The sequence below is a fragment of the Aulonocara sp. 'chitande type north' Nkhata Bay genome, linkage group LG23 (assembly GCF_057382095.1).
Source record: "Aulonocara sp. 'chitande type north' Nkhata Bay isolate Kocher_YH1m ecotype deep benthic linkage group LG23, A_spYH_male_GT1.1, whole genome shotgun sequence".
In the NCBI taxonomy this organism is placed as follows: Eukaryota; Metazoa; Chordata; class Actinopteri; order Cichliformes; family Cichlidae; genus Aulonocara; species Aulonocara sp. 'chitande type north' Nkhata Bay.
In genome coordinates, this window is record NC_141365.1 from 50,308,228 (window position 1) to 50,332,201 (window position 23,974).

The 23,974-nt window shown below is 43.1% G+C and overlaps 1 protein-coding gene across 1 annotated transcript in view; it reads right to left on the minus strand.

The window, feature by feature from the left end:
- Positions 1-20,564, minus strand: part of LOC147302941 (histone deacetylase 4-like) — an 88,375-nt gene extending 67,811 nt beyond the window's left edge. Inside the window, exons 1-2 of the mRNA XM_086281949.1 lie at positions 20,327-20,564; positions 15,934-16,285 (exon numbers count right to left, since the gene is read on the minus strand). Coding sequence (XP_086138075.1) covers positions 15,934-15,955 — 22 coding nt within the window. The 5' untranslated portion in view covers positions 15,956-16,285; positions 20,327-20,564. The remainder of the gene's footprint in view (positions 1-15,933; positions 16,286-20,326) is intronic.
- Between the last annotated feature and the right edge of the window lie 3,410 nt (positions 20,565-23,974).

Genomic DNA, 23,974 nt, shown 5'->3' on the forward strand with positions numbered 1-23,974 from the left:
TGTAATTGGGTTTCGGAGGGGCAGAAAACAACATGTCAGCACAAGTGGACGGCCAGGCAAACGTGACAATGAGGCTCGAAATTACCCTCGATGAGGCTCATGCACCTAGCACAATGACCGCCCGCACAAAAGAGCCAGCGGTCGTGTCACGCATGCACTCGCCCCGTGCTCCATTTTTAGCCGCACGGCAACAAAGCGCTCAATCACGGCGAGGAGAATCTACACGGGAGACCAAAAATAATGATCGTTTGTTCGCCGTGCTTGCACGTGCACATCTCTTCTGTGTGTGTGCTTCTAAAAATAGACTCGGGGATAAGCCGGGCCCTCTTCATTGCAGTGAAAGCTTTTAACCCTTTCACCTCTGGATTTGAGCAGAGACTGCGTGCATTTGGAGAAAGAGGCTGGACAGAGGTCAGTGAAAGCAGAAGGGGGAAATAGAGTTAGAAGAAAAAATGCATTTAATGCATGAAACACCTTTAAACTTTGGTCAGCTGCTGCAAGTGGCTTTCACTTTACTTGAAACTCCTGATATGAGCTTCCTCTATTTCAGTGCATCTCAGCAGCCAAATACAGCTTTACTGTAGCAGCTCTGATGGACCAGTGAGGAAACACTGTCATACTTATGTGTGCTTCACTTTCCTCAGTTTCTCTTGTAATAAGATGAAGGAGAAAAAAAAGGTTTCTTTTTCACTTTTTCCATTTACTAGTTGGGACAAGCCACCGATCTTCCAGTCCCAACCCCATTCCTTAAATCTCTATGCTGCCGCTTCCCCAATAATAGTATCTGGTAGGTGTAATAAAAAGCAAATCTATAATATAGACGTATAGCCATCCAGAGATCTGTGTGCATGCCTGTACTGTGGTGGTTGTCAAGGCAAGGGTAAATGCTTCTCAGAGCAGCAACCTGTCAAAATAAAGGGAGGGGGGGGGGCTTTAATTTTTAAGTAAAAACGAAAGGTAATAAATCACCTTTCTGGCCCTGCCATGTGCGATAAGGCAAACTACAAGACTGTCAGCAGCAGTGCGACAGTGCGGGAGCCTGAGTTTTTTATTAAAGCCTGCCTTAATAAACTTGCAAAATTAGTTTTTGGTCACGACAACAATTACCTAGAAAGTATGAGGCTACGTGTCTGGGGATGTATTTTTTTCAGCACTTTAGATAGGACCGAGAGGAGAAGCAGTGACAACACAAGTCGCAATGCTGAGGATGCAAGTGTGTGATGGACCCCTGGGAAGGTGATGTCAGTGAAAACTGCATGGATACACACTTGTACTGTACAGCAAGTTACAGTGGTTTGGGTCTCTTGAGTCAGATTTACCACAAGCAGCATGAGGGGGGAAAACCCTGCACCACGGGTAAATGCATGTGCGTGTCTGTCTATGCTTGACGTCAGCAGAGGTCCCACGGCATACCTGCGAAAATTCCCCACAGGCCTGATAGTAAAGGTGATAGTAAACACACGACGAGGGTCTGGAGCAGAACTCTTAAACTAAGACAAAGTGGTGCAATGTAAACCTTGTGAAGACCATGTTTAGGTGGAAACTAGCGAGCTAGCTTCCTGCTAACTTCTAACTCTGTTTAATTTAATAAATCCTGTTTTCATGGATGTTAAACTTAATTGTTACACCTGGTAAAGCAGCAACGCTGATCGTTTTATTGCAGATGAAAGAATTTAGACAGTTTTTAACTCTCGGTGATGCTGCAGTGTTCGTTTGACTTTGGGACCTGAAGCAGACGGAGTTTAGGACAGTGTTGCCCACTCCTCAGTAAGGAAAATCGCTATTGGCTGTCCTGCAAGTCGCCAAATGACGTCATCGCCTAATTTGCATAATTGGTAATGCTAATGTAATTGTAACCTACGCTGTGGGAGAGAGAAATAACATCGTGGAAGAGACAGTAAAAAACTTCCTAAATGCAGTTAGAATTTATTTAGAACTACAAATTTAATTTCTTTTAGTGATTATTGCTTTTGGCTTTTTTGGTTTGTTTTGTTTTTTTGTTCCAACCCTGCTCCTTTACCCGGGCTTGGTGTGATGCATCAGCCACACAGGGGTAAATTAGTCCATTTTTTACTTTATTAGTTTGCTTTGCAGTTTTCTTCATTAATCATTTGGTTAAACCTAACACTGGTATTATGAGGCGCGCACATAGTAACATTGTGTGTTTCTCTTTCTTTGAGTTACCTGGGTTTGGGCGGTGGCTGTTTCCTGTCTGGGCAAAAGGCGTGGCCGAGGACTCTGGGAACAAAATGCCTGCTCAGCAGAACTAACCATGGGCTTACCAGGAGCAGGGGTGTTTTAGGTTTAGTTAGGTTATTCTGTGCTTAGTTAATATTAGTGTGTGTTTTTATTTTCCCCCTATTGTGTGTAAATGGTTTGGCCAAATCATTATAAAAGCTACTCTCATGTGTCTTTGTAATTAGGTCAGTTTGTGAGTTGTGTCTCACTTTGTTTTGTTTAAGTTTCTGGAAATTACTTTTCGTAGAGTTATATTTAGTTGACCTCTTTTATGGGCCTGCTAAGAATGGTTTTGAATGTTGTTAGTTTTGGACTTTGAGGGTTAAAATAAAGAAAAACCTTTTTGAAGACACTTTTTCGCCTGTGTCCTCTTTGCTTTGGCTGCTTGGTCCCTCACACTTTGACCGGCAAAAGTGACCCAAAATAGGCGCTCTGGTGGAGTTGCTTTGTGTGTGTGTTTATAAATAGTTTTAAACCTTGTGATCCACAAAACAGCATACAAGTAAAAGAAGAACTGACTGCGTTACAGTCAGTGCGGGAGCAGCGGCTTCGCTCATGCGCGATTCATTTGCAGTTTGGACGCACAGCCGTGAACATCTGCTGCCCTGATAGCAGCGGGGGGAGGACTATCCTCCACCCGTGAGCGCTTTGGCACGGGTGCGGTGCCCACGGCAGCACCGCTGCTTGTTGAGAGTAAGAGCGATACGCGCCTTCATGTCAAAAAGTCGTCATAAATAAGTCTCCAGTAACACCAGAAAAAGTCGCCAGATTTGTCGCTAGTCGCTTTTCAGAAAAGAAAAAAAAAAAAATCGCTAAGGGGTCTGAAAACTCACTAAATATAGCGACAAAGTCGCTAAGTTGGCAACACTGGTTTAGGACCCAGATTACTCCGCGAGGCTCCTGACTACGGTAGCCGTAATGCTCCGACAATGCATCTAGCAGTGCGCATTCATAGCTTACCAAAGTCGTACTAAAACATTTGACATATTTCTGCACGCCGTGTGCTACGTAAAATCGGTTCGAGGTCAGTAAGCACAACCATAATTCATAGATAAGGCACACTGTCGATGTTTCAGAAACTTAAAGGATTTTAAGTGTGCCCTATAGTGTGTAAAAAATGTTATACAGAAGAAAAGAAGATATTGCGATATATACTGTTACCGCTCATGCTTCAAATTATACCGTGATATGGATTTTAGGCCATCTCGCACAGCCCTAGTTTCTAGCTACACAAGGCAATTTAATTTGAAGTCCCTGTGTTTGAATAACCATGTTTATCCATTATATTTGCCCTCATTAACCTGCTGCCTTTCACTTATTACAGCACAACAAGGATGACTCACTTCTATATGGATTCGATACCCACTGCACTGCACAGCAAACATCTTCAGCCATCCCACATAACCCCCCCCCCAAAAAAACCCCAAAGATAAAAGAGAGTGTGGCTCCTGGGAAGCAAAATGCAAAGCGCTCTTGAGCAATAGTTCTCAGCCACTTAACACTGACCTATGAATCATTCAAGCATAGCCACCTAACCCACGGGATGAACCAGTTCTGTGAATCTATAAAAAATTCCAAAGATGAACCAGTTTTTATACGTTTGGCATCCACAAGTCTGCTTGTGTCCCTGTGACATAACTTTTGGCATTGGACAGTGAGCGCAAGGGTCCGCACAGACCTGCCTAATTTTTTGTGCTCGCGCAGACTCATTGCAGAGAATTCACATTACAGCAACTACAGTGGATGCAAAAGTATTCGGCCCCCTTGAACTTTCCCACATTTTGTCACATTACAGCCACAAACATGAATCAATGTTATTGGAATTCCAGGTGAAAGACCAACACAAAGTGGTGCACACGTGAGAAGTGGAACGAAAATCATACATGATTCCAAACATTTTTTACAAATAAACAACTTCAAAGAGGTGTAACGGGGACAACTATTTGACTGCCGGTTCTCCAGTTGTCCTCGTCTGAGTACAATCCAGACTTAACACAGTTTGACAGGCATAAAATAGTATTTTGCAAACACAAGGTGATTTCCAAAGAGTTGGCACCCAAAGAGTTGCCATATCTCAGCACAATTTGCAGAGTGTCCTCAAACAATCTGAGGAAATTGGACAAATGGAAGACGTACAACTACCTAGAGAAGTCATGTCGTTAAGAAATAGGAAAAAGTCTAGCAAACACCTGGCGCAGGACCTAAGAGATATATCTGAACCTTCAGCTGATCCATCTACTGTTCACTGAAGCTTCATCAGAAATGGCCTCAGTGGAAGGGTGGCTGTCAACAAGCCATTCTTTAGAGAGGAAAACACAGAAAAGAATGAAGTGTGTCAGATTACAGAAGAACTGGACTGACAACAAGTGGCAACAGGTCTGATGGAGTGATGAACCCAAATTTGGTCTCTGGTTCATGTCAATGTAAATATGTATCTCAAGTCATCACAATGGATGCTCTGGCAGGGTTTGGCGCCACATTTCAGTCAGTGTTGGGGATCCTGACGAAATTGATTTAATCATGAACACAGAAAAGTACCATCAATGATTCCACTGCCAAATCAGTAAAACTAAACCTGGATAGAAATAGACACGGTTAGAGCTGGACGATATATCGAGTTTTTAAAACATATCGATATTTTTTTTTATACGAGATATAAGATGTGACAATATCCTTTATATCGATATAGTCTATGTTACGTTATAATTATAGTTGTGGAGCCGCAAGTTTGCCTCTCTTTCGTCCACTTTTGTCTCTACGCAACGTTACTCCGCCTCGCCTTCACTGAAGACAACTCCCCCCTCCTCCCCCATCGCTTCACGTGCAGGCAGCGACAAGACGGACACGGCAAATCTCCGTTAACGAGTTACTGCGCATCGCCCCATGCGTGGGGCTGGACGGCGTCAACGTGTTAACGAGCTAAACATGCTAACGAGCTAACAGCGCTAACCCTAAAATCCTTTCATTCTCTCAAAAGTTGACAGCGCGCCTTAATGTATGAATTCTGGTTGTGCTTGATGGCCGCGAACCGATTTTATGTGGAACACGGCGCTCAGCAATCTGTCAAAAATGTTTGAGTACCATTTTGGTAAGCTACGGAGCTGCACCGCTTGATAGATTGTCGGCGCATTACGGCTACCGAGGAGCCTCGCGGAGTGATACGTACTGTGCATCAACGTAATATTACCGTACTGTGTATAAGGACCATAAATGGCACCTGTAAGAGACGTGGTTATGAAGTGGATTTCAAACTCCAGGCTGTCAGTCACGCAGTAAAACTTGGAAATAGAGCTGCTGTGAAATCTGTCTGTCTTTGTTATTACGCTCAGCGTCTTTTAGTTTACATTTTGACTGCACAATTGTGAGCTCTTTGTTTAGCACAAAAACAACCTTGTTTTCTTTTATTTATGGAGCATTATTATTTAATGAATGCTCATAATTTAATTTTGAGTAATTTTTCATGTACATCTGTGCTGTATGTTAATAAAAGTGCCTGTGTGACATCTGGGACACAGCTTTGACTAAGAACTCTCTTTTTGTTCTTACTTTATGGCTTAAAAAAAATATCGAGATATATATCTTATATCGCCATCCAGCTAAAAAATATCGAGATATGAATTTTGGGTCATATCGCCCAGCCCTAGACACGGTGCAACACTATCAGCCATGGACTGGCCTCCCCAGAGCCTGGACATCAACATTATTGAAGTAGTGTGGGATCATCATGGCAGAGAACAGGTCAAAAGGCAAAAACATCCAAAGAAGGAGAAAATTATTGTAGAAAAGATGTCCTGGAGAACTATTCTTGAAGACGACCTAAAGAAATTACAAGAAAGCTAGCTTTGGGTTCAGGCAGTGCGGAAGAATAAAGGTGGCTAAAACGAATATTGACTTTCAAGCTCATTAGAACTGCAAACTCTGTTGCCTTATACACTGTATTTTCATCTGTGTTAGGAAATGTTTCAATAAATCATTGTACCTAAAGAGTTTTTGAGACTTTTGTCTAGAAAAAAACTAACATTTTAGCTAACGTCCTTAAGCTTTGCTACAATACAAACTCAACACTGTAACCATGTTAAAAAGTCCCAGTATTTCACTTGTCAGAGACCCTTCATTTCTTAACAGGGCTTTTATTATGAAATGTTTTCATGCATCTAAAATAGCTGTCTTTTACCCGTTTGTGCTGACCACCTCCTCGGCCACATTCACAGGACTTCTGTTCAAATTTGGCTCTGTGTTTATACTTGTAGAGTTTGAAAAACATTTAATGGAAACCAAACTAACCACCTATTTAACTTAACCTCGGCAATGCTCCACAAAACCTAATACGTCAGCCACGGAACAATATTTAATCAGAATTGGTCAAAATTTTAAACTGTCACTATCTGAAATAATGAAATCAAAGAAATCTTTAATTCGTCATTTTTAAACATGAGAGCAAGTAGTATGCTGATGAGCTGTCCACAGAAAATATTACAACATCCTGTTTCCTGTGATTACTAATAATATAAATTTCTTGTCATCCAAAATCTTAGTAATTCAGTAAACACGGAAGCTCAGCAGAAACATGGCTGACATATAGAGAGCTGGGCCTGAGCACTTGCTTCCATCTCAGCTCTTGGCTTCAGTAGAATTCACATGATTTGATGTGGTTATGCTACTCAGATATTAAAATGTTTTAAATTATACATGTATTAATCTTCTAAGTTCAAAAGTTCAAAGGAACAAGAGAGATGAAAGAAAATTAGATTATGAAGTTGTTTCTTCTTCCTAACCCTTGTTCCTTGTCTGGAAGGCAGAAGTCAGTACTGCATGTAAAAATGGTTTTATAAATCTAATATGAAGTCTGTAAGCTAAAACTAATGCAATGTAATACTGCCTAGCAATAAATCCTACTTTTGTGGAGGTTATAGTGTTCCCCTTTTCTCAAAAATGTTTTAGAGATGCTGAATCAACTTTATGATCATGACAAATGATGTCGTTTGTGGTGGTATGGAAATAAACTTTATTATGTAGAGAAACTATTGCATCTCTGTTGCCCAGTTGGCAAAACCTTACATCTTTCTCCATTTCTGATATAGTACTACACCACTAAAAACAGTCTCTTGAAAACATGTGGCCATACAAGTCACCATATACTGTAGATCTTGATTTAAGATACTGGTTCATGGTTCCATATGTTGAAAATGTGTTTTTATTGGAGTCTGGTGCTTTTTATCCATCCATCCATCAATCTTCTACCGCTTAGCTGTCCTGGAAAGCCGTCTCAGAAGAGAAGCTCAGACCTTCCTCTCCACAGGCAGCTGAGAGCTATAATCTCTCCAGAGTGTCCTGGATCTGCCTTAGGGCGTCTTCCTGGGTGGACATGTTTAAAATACCTCTCCTAGGATGCCTCCAGAAGGCATTCGACTCAAATACCTCAACCACCATTTTAATTTCTCTAGCACCCCTGAAACTAGAGAGCCACCCAGCTTTACAACCCATTAAGAATATTTTTCACAGTATTAACACTGGATATCATTACTGAGATAAAAGAAACCTTCGCCAAACAAAGCCTCATCATCAATATCTTGGTCTTTTGAAACTGCCTGTGACGAGGAAGGGGTGTATCTGACTTCACTGGCTAATGCTCATTAGTAAAAGATAAAACCCAACCATCGCTACCTGTTATGATGGGCTGCTATTAGCTATTTATAAATATTTCGGTATCAAATAATTTTCATTTACTGGCCGATGTATGACAATTAAAAAACAAAGGGGAGACAGCACAAACATGCTTCATTCACTTTAGGAGTGTTGATGTCGCATAGTTTGGCCACCAGGGGGCACACTGCAACCTCTGTGTTGGTAACAAATACGTTTGGAAAAAACAAACAATCAGCAGCCGATATATCTGACAGTTAAAATCACCAAGTATCGGTGTCAAAATTCCTGCACCCATCATGAGTTACAATTAACAAACCTCCTTTCTGACGCTGCAAATGACCAAAATTTATAAATGAACGTCGTCTTTATTCCAATATAACTTCAAGCTAGCGGCTAAAGTCATAGAGTCATCGGGAAAGTGTTTGTGGGGATTACAGAAGCAAGAGAGCCGAGGGCTGTTTTCCCATAGAGCTCTACACAACCAGAGGAATCACCCCCTGCTGGCTATTAAAGAGAATGCAGACCTGCATTCTCTTTAATAGCCAGCAGGGGGTGATTCCTCTGGTTGTGTAGAAAGCACTTTTCTAAAACGATTGAGCGATTAGCAAACTAAACTAAATATTCTGTAGTTGGGTTCAAAACCTTTTTTTCTCTTTCATAATATCACAATTTTCTTTTTAATAAGAAAGTTTCACTGTTAAGTTAGCTCGCATATCTTACAAGCTTAGAACCAGGCAAATGTTAATGTTAATACTGTTTTACCTGTTCGGCTGATAATCCATCCACTAAATCAAAATAAAGGCATTTTTCTGTTTATGAGTGACACAAATCACATTTTATTACTGGCAAAAGCTGTAAAGTAGCAAAAAAACCCTCCATCGTATCTCTCTCCTAACCTACTGTGCGCTCAGAGATGCAGCACAGAGGCCAGCGCAGGTCTGGTGCTTTAGCGGATTAACTGGGTGCAACTCTGAATTGCTGCTAGGAATTCTCTGCTACTGCTCTCTTCATGCCTGGATGCCATAAACCGTCTCGTGTTGCTGTGTAGGGCTGCCACAAACAATTATTTTGATAGTTGACTAGTCACCGATTATTTTTGCGATTAGTCGACTAATCAGATCATCATCCATTGGACGTAAAACGTACAGCTTATTGCACCAGCAGCATCTGCTCTTATATAACTATCATTAGCTTACAGCTTTAAGTTGTTAAGATATGTGCTAACTAAAAATAAAGACAAGATGATAGTTATTAAAATTTTAATTAAATTTGCAGATTGTTTCGGTGAAGTTTAATAAACTCCTTGCTATCTAAAATATAACAGGACACCGGAGTATATTCTGGAGCATCTCACACTTCTGATAATCAGCTGTCTGCTTGACGTTTATTCAGCTGTGTAAAAACTATAACTTTAATCTCAGCCAAACCGATTCACTCAGGAACAAATAAAATACTGAAAAAAGCCAAACAATAACATTTTTAAGTTATCTAAGTGACTCCTATATCATGTTTAACCTGAGTAGCGAAAGACGGCGGTGGGTTTGAAAACGATTTGCCGGGAGTCCGGTGTTCTCACGGCTCTAGTGAGCCTAGCCCCCGGCTAGCTATCTAGCTAGTGGGTAACAGACGTCTCCGAAAACCTCGGAGCACTTTTGAAAATATGTGGTGTCCTGATAAACTGAGCAGATATTTGAGGTTTACACAGCTACATTCTCGCCTGAAAATATGTTCAACGTTTATTTTGTGACCCAGAAAGAATAATAAGAGTAATATTAAAACTAACTAGCTGCCGCCATTGTTGGAAACTGAGCTGGGCTGCGCTATGAATTCTGGGATAGGTTGGGCCACGAAGTATACACCCGACCCATCCTTCAAATCTGGGGAAATGAAGGGCGCATTTGTTGGAGTCTTTGGATTTGGACAGTCTTCGTCGTGTCGCTGTAACGTAATCGGCCTGCAAATGCGGGCACAGGAGGATGCGGTCCCTGAATTTGGACACAGCTACAATACCGGACACAGCTTCTTCTTCTTCTTCTGGGTTTAACGGCAGCTGGCATCCTTGTACATGCAGTGCTGCCATCTTCTGTTTCAGTCTGTTATTACACTCTTAAATCCTACTACTTATTCCTGTGTCTTTTGGGATCTTACAAAGCTTCAAACGATGAGTCGACTATTAAATCAGTCGTCGACGATTTTGATAGTCGACGTAATCGTGACTAGACGACTAATCGTGCCAGCGCTATTGCTGTGACATCCCTGAGGCTTACAGAAAGATGCTTTACTACAATCAAAATCTGCAAAAAGATCCAATGATGGAACCACATCTATTGACCTGAAGCCTTTCTATCAAAAACATGATGTGATAACGATGTCAGGAGGAGGAACAGGTTTACCCCAAGATGATGAAGATTTGGTGCACAGTTGCATTAATTCTAGAGTTTATCACAAGTGGAACCAGAAACCCAGAGAGTCGGTGTTCTAGCATGATCTACAGTAACTTGCAGACCACTTCCTGGAAGGTTCATAATTAACAGCAGTAGCTCCATTAAAGCTACAGACACTTTTACAGAGTGGAGCAGAGCTCAAACCAGGAGTCCATCTAACCACCCATCCATTTTCTTAAGTGCTCATCCAATTCAGGGAGCCTATCCCAGTTATTATAGGGCCAAAGGTCAGGTACACTCTGGACAAGTCGCCGGTCTATTGCACAGCCAAACCTGATGTTTATAAGCATCGTATAAACAGTGATCGGTGAAAACATGAAAAAAAAAATATTCTGGGGGAACACAAGAGCGTTTAACTTAGAAATGGTTTTAAAAGTGTACGTTTAACCTACCGGTAGTAAGCGATATTTGTATATACCAAAAAGCAAAGGACAGGAATGACTGTACCAAATTACTGCTATTCCCTGACCATAAATCCTTTTTTAATGCAACCGCAGCACGACTAGCTTGTCTAAGACATAAATCAGCGGATGTGTGAGACCTCGAGAGAATTATCTAATCTTGGGTACCAGCCCATGCAATGCAATGTCCTGACCCTCCTCATTAGTGTTTATTTTAAAATTATGTTATTTTCCTCGCCGATTTGTGGCGTTTCCAAGCTGCGTAAACCTAACGGGCGCTTGTAACCTAGATACCGCTGAGCCTTCGAGGAAAAGAGCACTGTGTCAAGTTCACCGGTTCAGAGCCATAAAAGGCGCTCACGCCCACACAGACCCTGCAAAATAAAGCAGTAAAAAATCTAATCTGAACACACTTTATGTCCCACTGTCAACGTGCTTTTGATAGCGTTCGCAGAACGTGTTAATTATTAATTTCCCCCCCCATGCAACAATGTAAAGTTCAAACCTCTCATTCACAAAATAACACCTGCCACTTACTAAGTAACCATTCAGTGGCCTGAGTGCATGCTTGTGTGAGAGTGTGTGACAGTGTGTGTGTGATTCATTTGCAGGCCAAGCGGTAAACAATACAGGCTTTCCTGGAAAGCCGGCGCGATTCTGACTAAGATGAAAACAAATCATTGCCAACGAGCGGCATCACCTTCCCTCTTCAGCAGCACTGCAACACCAGAGGAGGCCAGCTGCTCTTTTTTTAACATCCTCCTTTTCCACTCACAGCGCATCCAGCCCGCATCAGTTCCACAATAAAGCGTCTCTCTCGCTCTCTGCACGCTCCCAACCAACCGGCTTCCACCTCTAAAAGCAGAAATCAAAGACTGTTGGTAACATCAAGCGGATTTAAAGTCTGGTTTTAATATTTCAAATACTTTTAATAAAGGATGGATTTTTCCACTCCGAGGTAGTCCTTCTATGTTTATATGCAAATGGTTTATGGATCGCAGGAAAACACGCGTCTTCTTCTTTGTTTGTTTTTCACCTTTATTGGACAGTAACAGTGGAGAGAGACAGGAACCACCCAAACCTTTTCATCCATTTCTCTGTTACTTAATAATTAATACGTTTTGCCCTTTCTTTTTCGGACTTGTGTAGTTTATTGGGCCCTGCTTCCTTTTATTTTTATAGGCGGAAGCCCAGAAACTGATAAGGGTGCTCGCCGAACGACCACAACCATGAAGGCTCCCTCAGTCATCACGGAGAAGAGCTCAACACCTGCCGAGGACCTGAGCTGATGTTTCTGAATCTGCGTGGGCGCTGCAGGACTCTATACTCTGAGCTCTTATCAATCCCGTGCGTGACATTTAGAGAGACAACCGCCCTGTTTAACACCACACACCGAGCACGTTAGCTCACCGCTAAGCACGAGTGTAAAACAAATGTCGCAGGCTAATGTGCTAAAGCTCCTGGCACACACAGCAATCACTCCTGTGCAAACACTCCAGCCTGTTTGCTGACCCCCTTTTTTTGTTGTTGTTGTTGTTCTTGGAAATCAAACCTGAGAATCTGTTTTATATTTCATTTTTCTGGGAAGAGATTTGTGATAAATGATATTTAATCTAACCTAATCCTGCCAATCTAGCTGCTTTAAGAAAATGAGTAAGTCCTGGAAGGGGGAAAATAAATAACAGTGCTTGCTAGTAAGCTCATTTACAGATTAGAAAAAATGGCAAACACACACACACACACACACACACACACACAGCTTGATTGGAAATAAGTGCAGAGCAGAAGAAAGTTGGCAGCTTTGGATCACACTGCACAACAAAGCCGTGAATCTGAAAGTCTCATTGTTCACCTCGAGAACACAGGCGCTGTTGTTTTAATTGTGACTCTAAATGAAAGTAATTGGCCTTAACGGTGATAGCGGCAGACAGTCTTAAAGAAGCCTCTCCTGCATCTGCAGTTATTAGCAGAGAGATCTCCGGAGAGATTCCTCGCTCTGTAAATACTGCTGTCACACACATTTTCATGAGGGAAAAAAAAGAAACAGAAGGCTGACAAGGTCAGCGTCGCATTCCTTTAAAATGTCTCCTGGCTTGCCTCTCTCCATCTCTCTCTCTCCGTCTCCCTCTTTGCGAAGCTGTCATTCAAACGAGACAAGCAACACCTCAAATTTGACGCCCACACTTGGCAGCGCTCTCGAGGGCCGGGATCGCCTCCTCTTGAAGGCTTTCCCGCCAGCAAACAAGACAGCGGGAAACAGCCGCTCAACAGGTATGAGTCGTAATCTCCGGGCCTCGCACAAAGAATCGCAGCTATTTCTGTGTCGGCGAGAGGTGAGCTAACAGGGGGCATCCCTCTGCACGCTTCCAGCGGAGGGGGGGTGAAGCACGCTGAGGATGCGAGAGGGAGCGGAGGGAAATTAAAAAGGGTTCATTTCATATTGTGACAGGAGCTGGTTAGTTTATCTTCTTCTATCAGCCCAGAACAGAGTGAAGCTTCCTGCCCTGGCTCCTGCTCACAGCTGGGCATTGATTCAATATCACTGTTTGCTTCGTTCTAACAGTCGCACTGACATCAAATAATGAGTGGTGTGTTATTTCAGAGGTTTTTGGAGGAAAAACAATAAATAAATAAATCAAGAGCAGCTATTGATCGTAAAAACCCCGTGAGCCTGCGTTACCTTTTCAGTTCCTTTACCGAAGCTGATTTTTCTCGTGGAGTTCAGCTACTCTCTGCTAAGCAGACGCGGTCTAATGAAAGATATTTTGGGAAGTGAATCTACACTCAAGAGCAAAAGGTGAGGATCGGTGTCTTGCAAGTCTCCAAAGTGCAATGTTAAATCAGCCCTTTAAGGCATCTGTAAACGTAACGAAATGAGCCGCTGCGTTTAACTTTATTAACGTCCATTCACAGCCTTAACTTAAAGCTACCATAACTCGATTTGAAATGCTTACTTACCACTTTTAAAGCGTTGAAAGACCTTTCCCCGAATTATATCAACCACTCATTAACCCCTCAGGCGCCTGCGCGCTCACTTATGTTGTGCAAAAGCCTTGAGCCACCTCTGGTTTCTTTGTGTTTCGCTAGCAAAATGAGAAATAGGTGCAGTGACTTGTTGAAACACGCAAATATGCATGAAAATGCAGTTTCTAAGAGAAAAAGAGAGTTGGCTCTACTCTCAGGAGGAGTAAGGAGCTCTCAGCTTTCTTGCCTATATTTTGTCTATATTTGTGTTTTTCATAGATTCAACCAAAAATGGTGTGTTTTTGTTACAGGCTGCTAGTAACTGAACATGTTCAGGTGTGAGTCACTCTCACTGCTCAGTCATCCTCAAACAGAAACTGAAACTTATTTAAAAAACAAATAAAAACATACTTCTAGGCTCACAGGCCTACGTGCAATTAATGTAGTTACTGAATATTATTTGACACTTGTTATCTTCCGTTTGACACTTCCACTGTCATCATTTAACGTGTCACCTTGCATAAATTAGCAGTTATTAATGTCAAAATCGTTGCTCGGGATTAGCAGTTTATTAGCTTTGTCAGCTCAGCGGATGACAATGAGTTAATGTGTGTGTGTGTCTGTGTCTGTGTGTGTGTGTGTGTGTGTGTGTGTGTGTGTGTGTGTCTGTGTCTGTGTCTGTGTGTGTGTGTGTGTCTGTGTGTGTGTGTGTGTGTGTGTGCCATGCTTACATATATTGTGGGGACCAAAAACTTGGGAAGTTACTATACTGATGGGGACCAAATGCTCATCCCGAGTCTGAAGGCATTTTTGAGACTCACTACAATCAGGTTCTGGTCAGGTTTAGGGCCAGGCATTCATTTTTGATTGTTAGGGTCGGGGTAAGCGGCTCTAGGGAAAGCATTATGTCAATTAATGTCCCCACTAAGATAGTAAAATACGACTGTGTGTGTGTGTGTGTGTGTGTGTGTGTGTGTGTGTGTGTGTGTGTGTGTGCGTGCGTGCGCGCAAATATTGCACAGCTCTAATCCAAGTTTATAAAGGAAACACTTAGGGAAAAGGAAAGTGTGTGACCTCTCTGGCTGATCTATAGTCATCTTAAACAGCGTGCACATGTAAGGCCAAATATCCACTCTACCCTCTGTGATGTGCATCACATGTGGCGATGCTGCAGGACTAGGGACGCCGGCTGAGACTACGGCTCGCTCCGATCCCTCGGGGCCCAGCGGTTGCCCCAGCTGTGGTATTTATACTGCACACACTCCCAGGTGTATAAAGTAAACACAGCCGACGCTGTCAGGTACCGCGTCGGCCAGTGGCAGGAAGCTAACCTTTCTCATCCACCAGCTGGTCGCTAAATAATGTATCAGCTCGCGGAAGTGCAAGTGAAGGCTTCCAAAGCAGCGATCAGTCATCAACAAGGAAAAAGGGAGGCTCTTTTTACTAAGCTGATGCCGTGGACGTTTTTCTCTCGCCCCTCCGGAGCTCATTCATATTGAATCGAGCCCATTAACAGTTATAAGACCAGATTAAAATGCTTTATTGCATTTGAAGCGAGCCACGATCCGCCTCTGTTCACAATCAAAGCGTTCGCATACGCCAATATGGCAGATGTAGCAGCAGACAGATTTCCCTTAATGTGACGGCGCCGAAGGGGATACATTTTCATTAATCTGCACATGACAGGTAGTTTTTTAGGTCTCTAAAAATGGTTTTAAACAGCATCCTAGACACACCTACAATTCAGCCAGGCCCACTATAATCAAAAAGGATTGCTGTTTCCACCTGCAGGGTTTCTATTTGGTGGTGTGGAGGCGAGGCAGGCATCAGTCACATCAGATATGACAATAAGTGGAAGGTACAAGAGGAGCTGGGTTGGGGGTGGGTTGCAAAGCGGCTTACAGGTGCAGTCTCTGTACTTCTGTATTTCTGAAACAACATTCACAGACTTTCTCTTTCTTTTTCTTCATGTATTAAAAGTATTTAAAGCTTTTCTCTGGTTTAATTCCTGTTCTGCTGCAAATACGTCATGACTACAAGGCAGACTGATACATTAAACTCCTGGATAGTGAAGCAGCATCTGCATGCAGCTGTAGACTGTGGTATTTGTTTGTTTAACACAAGGGCAATATCAGCCGGACGCATGTGCCTGGCCTTTTACTCCTGTGAGAGTTAGAAGACTGAGCAGGCCCTTTCCACCCGGTGCATAACAGGTAAAAAGTGGTAGACAAACATCTTACCTTGGTGGCTGTGTGAAGTCATTGCTGCCAGGTCGGTCAGGCAGACGTCCACGCAGTACGGCGAGTGTGCACCCAGCTCGTCGTGTGAGCGTGTGTTCACTGAAGGACAGATGTCTGTGTGTGTTTGAGTTGAAGTACGGATGTGGTTTACAGGATGGTGATCAGGAGCCTGTTAGCCTGCCAGAGCTGGGAGGAGGAGGACAGTGTGGGTTTGAATGCGTGTTCAGGCTGATCCAACACTCAGGACGGTCAAACGGGAAACAGGAAGCAGACGTCCGGCAGCAGCCAATCTCCATTAGCTTATTGATCCGGCAACTCCAATCAGAGTGGCAACTCGCTGTTTAGCACCAACCTGTGGGAGGATGAAAAGGACAATGTTTTATTTAAACGCTTCACGTAAGAGAGAGCAAAGGAGAGACACCAGCTGGCCTGTCACAGGTCGGTGCTGTGTGTATGCTGCTCCATAAGAATAAATAGGAAACCTTTTTTGCAGGAGACACTACAGCAGAAAGATGCTGTTCACATGGTTTGCACTCCCAGGACCGTGCAGCACACGCAGCATAACAGCTGAGCACACGGAACTGCATTAGCAGAAAGTTAAGAAGCAATTTCCCCATGATATCGTTTCCAAACAGCGCCGATGTACTGTAGCTACATGGACACGGTATTTTTATACAGCATATGAACCGAGGATGTCAAAGTGGGCGGGACCAGTGAAGCTCTCCTTTCTGTCACTTTAAAGTTTAACTAAACATTTAACCCCTCAGACATTTCATTCAAAGAAAACGAGCCGATTTCAACGGCACGTTTCATGTTTTTTTTACATCATAAAGTAATTCTGCTTTAAAAAATGAAAGAAATCTGCCAGCACTGCTCTTCACGGCCAAATTGTAAGAAATTAATGTGTAAAATGACAGAAAAGGTTCTGTTAGCTCAACGCCAAGACTTTCAAGAAATTATAAGACAAAAGGTTTTTGCTAATACACAGAAAATATCCTGGGTTTTCTTTTTCATTAGTGTTTTTTTTTTTACTGTGAATCTTTTTAAAAAATCATAAATTTCTAAATTAGCAAAAAACCCAAAAACATTTCTGTCATTTCACTGTTTATCTATTACTTCTTTACTTTAGCGGAGCATGAATGTGTCATGAAACGCTGTGTGGCAGGCAGGAGATGAGGACTCAAAGCGCAGGACTCACAGACTCAGGGGGTGAACTCAAAATCACAGCTTTATTTGCTGGTCACAGAAAAACGAGCAAACTAAGCTAAACTGGGGAAACAATGACCTAAAACTCACACAGACACAGGGCGATCCACACAGCAAGAGGGTCGACACGACACTGACTCAGAGAAACGGGGTTTAAATACACTGGGAAGTAACGAGGGGGATGAGACACAGAAGGAGGGGACAGCTGGGAGAAATCAGAACTGACGAGACAAGGGAGCAAAGTAGGATACACTCACATGAGACACAGACCTTCAAAGTAAAACAGGAATTAGCACAGACGCAAACTAGACTAGAGGAGACAGAGGAGCTAAGAAACACAGACAACACCAACAACAAAGAGACACAGAGGGCAGCTACTAAATACTCAGAGAACTAAACAGAATACAAGAAAACCAAACTAAGACACAACACTAAAGAACAAGCTGGGACAACAAAGAGAACTAAGAACAGAATACACAAGAAACTCAAAACACTGGGTCACTGACCCAGGACCGTGACAGAATGATTGCAGGGGAAGCTCTTTATAAGCTGTAAAACTTATTAAAGTCTTTGGCGGGTCTATTGTGGGCCCCGGGCCTTACGTTTGACACCCCTGATATGAACAAAGCAGGAGCGGTCCCTAAAAATCCAGTATCAGCCAAGCTCTAGTACTCTATTCGATCCAGATATTACAGACAGTTATATAAGCCGTGATATTTACTGTATTGTTATCAGGTCTGTACACAAGATGACTGCAAGGACTGCTGCTAGTATCAAAAACAACACGTGCATCCTTTAAATGCCTCTCACTCGCAGTTATTTACAGCGCTGATCTTATAGTGATGCGCCAGCTGCTGACTGAGGACATATCACTTACATTACAGACAGATTTAGCTTGGTCATCTATAATTGTTGCTATAACTCTAGCAACATGCGTTTGTAAGTAGAAGTCATGAGTTAACTACAGCTAGTAAAGCATCTTTTAGGTCTTTTATTGCATAACAACAGATTGAGGCCCAAAAATAGCCAACGCAGGTTTGCACAATTAATCCTTTCTCATACTTGCAAATAAATCAGCTGGTTAATGAACTAATGGTTTCACTTTGTAAGCAGTCTTAATAAGAATAAACAACTTTCACAATACTGGAAAGTCTTCTGGCTGCAGGGATACAAAATCCATCTTAACGCGGATTTGCAAACATTTCCAACCTTAGCAAATCATCAAATCCTGCTCCTAGAAATGCACCGGTGAGTTTTCAGAGTAAAATACAGAGTTCCAAGAAGTCAACGCAACCCCGGGTTCAATGATACACTGCGAGGAGCTGTAAACCAATCAGGCAATAAATAGCTTTTCCTTGAGATAGCGTCTTTTTGACTGAGGCGCACTGGGGATTTCACAAAACTCCCCAGTAGGATGCACTGCGTTCACGGCAGAAATTGGTGGAAAGATCCCATTAAAAAGCAAAAGAGACAATGATTCTGTTATTTGCCTGGCAGGAGGCTCTTCTTTGTTTTTTGGGAGGTAACTGATTTGTCTTCTTGTTGCTTCTGGAAATATACGATTGTTCTTTTCTTTGTTTACGGAGAGTGGCCTGGATTCCTTGGGCCCGGAGCACCGGTGTCAGATGTAATAACAGCTCAGCCCTAAAGTATCAAGTCGACTTTACTACTAGTACAAAATTCAAGGGGCCAGACTGCCCGGGGGTGAGGTTGAAAGATTTGGCCGCGGAGACACGAGGGGGTATGGGGGCAGCGCCCTTGTGTGTGTGTGTTTGCAGAGGTCTCAACCGTCCTCTGAAGCAGGATGGGATGTGCATGCGAGTGTGTGTGTATGCATTAAAAGGAAAGGAGTGGGGGTAAGGGGGGACTCTCAAGACAAGAGGGCCAGACACTGCAGCCGCAGGACAAATTGGCCCCCCCAAACCAAAAAAAAGTCGGTCACTGCACAGCTCATGCACACTTGCGCTTTGTGATGGAAAAGCAAAGCAAGGATTGGTGGAGGGAGGGCACAGGCAGGCAGGGTAGGGTGGGGGGGCTGTGTGTGTCATGCTGACACTCCAGGGGGGCTTCATGCAACACCAATCCCCCCAGGGCATCTCATCTGTCTCGGGAGGGGTACTCATATGTGTGTGTGTGCGTGTATCCCATAGGCCATTGTCCCTAAAAATGAGCTTGCTTGATGCAGGGTGACAGATCTGGGGAGACAAGCCCTGAAGCCCAAAGTGAGCAAAGAGTGAAAAAAACCAGAGTGATGCTTCAAAATGACACCAGTATTAGCAAAAGAGAACGCATGTAAGATAAAAATAACCCTCAAAAGAAATTTAATATGCACATCACAGCTACAGATGACAGCCACAAGCGCACAAAAAGGTGGGTACACACAGTTCCTCCCCCTTTCAGCCCAAACCCAAACTCTCAAACACGACAAACGGCTTCATTCACCTTCCCAAACTAACGTTTCCCCATAAGAACTATTTCGTGCGGAAGGCGACACTTTGAATCGGCCCCTAACGCGTTGCTTTGATGTCGCTTTAACGGCTCCGTACGCCCCCATTCACAAAAAAACAGAAAGATTGACGCATGCAGAGAATTACCACCGCCCATCCCGAACCATTCACACACACTCACACACACTCACGCGGGCCCCTACCTTCATTTCAAGCAATTTTTCCCTTCCTCGCCATTAGCACGGGGAAAAGCGACAAAATGCGCACGAGCTCAGTGTTTTATCGCGTTAGAGTCTTTGGCTCTATAAATAGCTCAGCAACAATCGGCATAATAAACACCGCCTGCCCCCCCCCCCCCACACACACACACACACACACACTCCTCCTGCCTCTCCCCCCTTCTCCCCTTGTTGCCAACACACTTCCCGCCCGCAAATAGTGCAATAAAACCGTGAAGGATATTTTGTAGCTAAATCGTTACAAGTCGCAAAAAGAAAAGAAAAGAAAAAAATAATAATTTCTACCAGGATTCAGATGTGACTCAGACTCCGAGGGGAGTCGTTTAAAACGTTCAATCGCAAGCGAGAGGGCGAAAGCGAAGATGAGCGGAGTGAAAACTTCAGCCGGACATGGTTTTTCATGAAGCCTGCCCGTGCATCGCATCCCTGCCTTGGATATCAACATCAAAGCGAGGCTACACATTCAGCCACAGCGGCCACAGGCACACCAAAACAGCTCACCTATACACGGGCCGGGAGGAGGCCAGTCGTCCCAGCATGTGTCCCAAAGCGGCTGGCCTTTCTTAAAAAAAAAAAAAAAGAAAAAATCTCTCCCATGTTAGCACTCCGAGGCTTTTTTCTCCTCTTTTCCTCAACGCAGGAGGAGGGGAAGAAAAAAATCATCTCCTGACAGATTCCGCCATACTGGATTTTTGTTACAGCCCCAGCGTCACATGGAGCGCCCCTGCATTCACCAGAGGCGGGGTCAGGCTGATGAAAATGTGATCATCTACGAGCAGACAACGTGGTATATGTGTGTGTGTCTCTGTATGTGTGTGTGGCAGGTTGGATAAATGCTTGTGATTATGGCCGAGGAAAAGAACTTTTTCTGGGGCGTGTCCTGTATTGTAATATCCGTGCATGCGGTTCCCCGAGCGTCACATACACGCATTACCATGTTTTTATAACTTTGCAGCTTTATGAGCCAGCTATAGATGTGCATGCACACACTTTCCACTTTTACTGCGTTTTTATGGAATCACGGGATCATTATCCCCTTCCTGTAGTGCACTATAATTAGACACTATTGCAGTTTGTTGCATCCCCCCCCCCCCCCCCCCCCTAAAAATATTGCTTTTAAATGTTGGGATTTATTATCCTTTATTTTATTATTACTATCCTGAGGCACCTATGCTACCTTATGGCATTTATCGTGATGGTCTGCTCCACGTGATCACAGCTATATATAGCCTGCACATCTTCAGGCCAAACGTTTATGTGTTTATGTGGATGACGACATGTGCATAGACATACAGTGGGGCAAAAAAGTATTTAGTCAGCCACCAATTGTGCAAGTTCCCCAACTTAAAATGATGACAGAGGTCAGTAATTTGCACCAGAGGTACACTTCAACTGTGAGAGACAGAATGTGAAAAAAAAATCCATGAATCCACATGGTAGGATTTGTAAAGAATTTATTCGTAAATCAGGGTGGAAAATAAATATTTGGTCACCTCAAACATGGAAAATCTCTGGCTCTCACAGACCTGTAACGTCTTCTGTAAGACGCTTTTCTGTCCCCCACTCGTTACCTGTATGAATGGCACCTGTTTGAACTCATCATCTGTATAAAAGACACCTGTCCACAGCCTCAAACAGTCAGACTCCAAACTCCGCCATGGCCAAGACCAAAGAGCTTTCGAAGGACACCAGGAAAAGTATTGTAGACCTGCACCAGACTGGGAAGAGTGAATCTACAATAGGCAAGCAGCTTGGTGTGAAAAAATCAACTGTGGGAGCAATCATCAGAAAATGGAAGACATACAAGACCACTGATAATCTCCCTCCATCTGGGGCTCCACGCAAGATCTCATCCCGTGGGGTCAAAATGATCATGAGAACGGTGAGCAAAGATCCCAGAACCACACGGGGGGACCTGGTGAATGACCTGCAGAGAGCTGGGACCAAAGTAACAAAGGTCACCATCAGTAACACACTACAACGGCAGGGAATCAAATCCCGCAGTGCCAGACGTGTTCCGCTGCTGAAGCCAGTGCATGTCCAGGCCCGTCTGAAGTTTGCCAGAGAGCACATGGATGATACAGCAGAGGATTGGAAGAATGTCATGTGGTCAGATGAAACCAAAGTAGAACTTTTTGGTATAAACTCAACTCGTCGTGTTTGGAGGAAGAAGAATACCGAGTTGCATCCCAAGAACACCATACCTACTGTGAAGCATGGGGGTGGAAACATCATGCTATGGGGCTGTTTTTCTGCCAAGGGGACAGGACGACTGATCCGTGTTAAGGACAGAATGAATGGGGCCATGTATCGTGAGATTTTGAGCCAAAACCTCCTTCCATCAGTGAGAACTTTGAAGATGAAACGCGGCTGGGTCTTCCAACATGACAATGATCCAAAACACACCGCCCGGGCAACAAAGGAGTGGCTCCGTAAGAAGCATTTGAAAGTCCTGGAGTGGCCTAGCCAGTCTCCAGACCTCAACCCCATAGAAAATCTGTGGCGGGAGTTGAAAGTCCGTGTTGCTCGGCGACAGCCCCAAAACATCACTGCTCTCGAGAAGATCTGCATGGAGGAATGGGCCAAAATACCAGCTACTGTGTGTGCAAACCTGGTAAAGACCTATAGTAAACGTTTGACCTCTGTTATTGCCAACAAAGGTTATGTTACAAAGTATTGAGTTGTATTTTTGTTATTGACCAAATACTTATTTTCCACCCTGATTTACGAATAAATTCTTTACAAATCCTACCATGTGAATTCATGGATTTTTTTTTCACATTCTCTCTCTCACAGTTGAAGTGTACCTCTGGTGCAAATTACTGACCTCTGTCATCATTTTAAGTTGGGGAACTTGCACAATCGGTGGCTGACTAAATACTTTTTTGCCCCACTGTATGTGCGTACGTATCTATGTTTAGTTATATATGGGCATGTGTGTGTGTTTAATTTTATGCACGGTGAGGAAGCATTGCCATCATTTTGTGATGCTTGCATAATGGCAATAAAGAGTCTTGGATCTTTCATTTTTCTGGGTTGTGATCATTAATCTGCTCTTTCGTGTTCTGCTGATTGACTTCTATAAATGACTTTTTCTAATAACCTTATCTTAGTTTATAGAAGCTTTATCTGCCTTAGTGTCATTACTACACTCCAAGAAGGTTCTAGTAGTAGCAGTACTGCAGTGCTATTGCAGTAGGCCAATAGAGTTTTAAACTGGTATCTGAGTACTTATGTAAAAGCAATACTTGTTGCTGCAACAGAACAAGAAAGAGCTTGAAGAACACTGATGTCAGTCTGTAGACTAAGTTCCAGTCAGTGTACTGACATCAAAAGCAGAAAGAGACCAAATCCTCAACAGTAACCGAACATTTCATAATGCGTCATTAATCTATTTATGTTGTAATTACTATGTGACAGCAGTTTTCTGCCTGTAATGCAATATTTCTAGCCTTACTTCAGTTGCTCAACGGCAGCAAAATGGAACAAACATTTTTATCCAATTCCTGTGCATTGCAACATGAAACGCCCTCCATGCTGCCTGCTCTAATCCAATATGCTTTTATTTCCATTACTCTGTATTTGATTGTGCATCTCAGCAGCCACCCACAGGCAAACCTGCAACACTACTGCCTGCCTCAGCTGACTCAATTACTGTAATATGCTAACCAGTCTCTATATAGGCTACATCTGAGGGCGGAGACAGCGTTATTATTCACCCAGTGTGAGTAGACTACAGAGCTCTGCTATGATTTCAGTCTGCTCTAATAACCCTGAGGCTGCTCCGGTGGCTCGCTGAAGTCTGCGGAGACGCTTTGGAAAGATTTGATTCTGAAGTTGTTATTCAGGAAAGGAAAGAAGCTCATTTTTTATTTTCATGAACATTGCTCCAACACAAATATTTTCAATATATTTGAAGGAGAAATGTTGATTCTAAATTTTCTAAACTTGTCTCCCAGGCTGTCATGTGACGTGCGATAATTTTAGCCGTCACATCAAGCAACTAAGCCATTATTTATCTAGTATGTAGATGTTTTAGCATCTTTGATTTGAATTTTCCCAACATGACTGAACTGTCAATATGTGGGTCAAGTTAAAATCGAACCCTACCTCCAGGTTTTATATGGCTCCAGGCTTCATCAGTAAAGC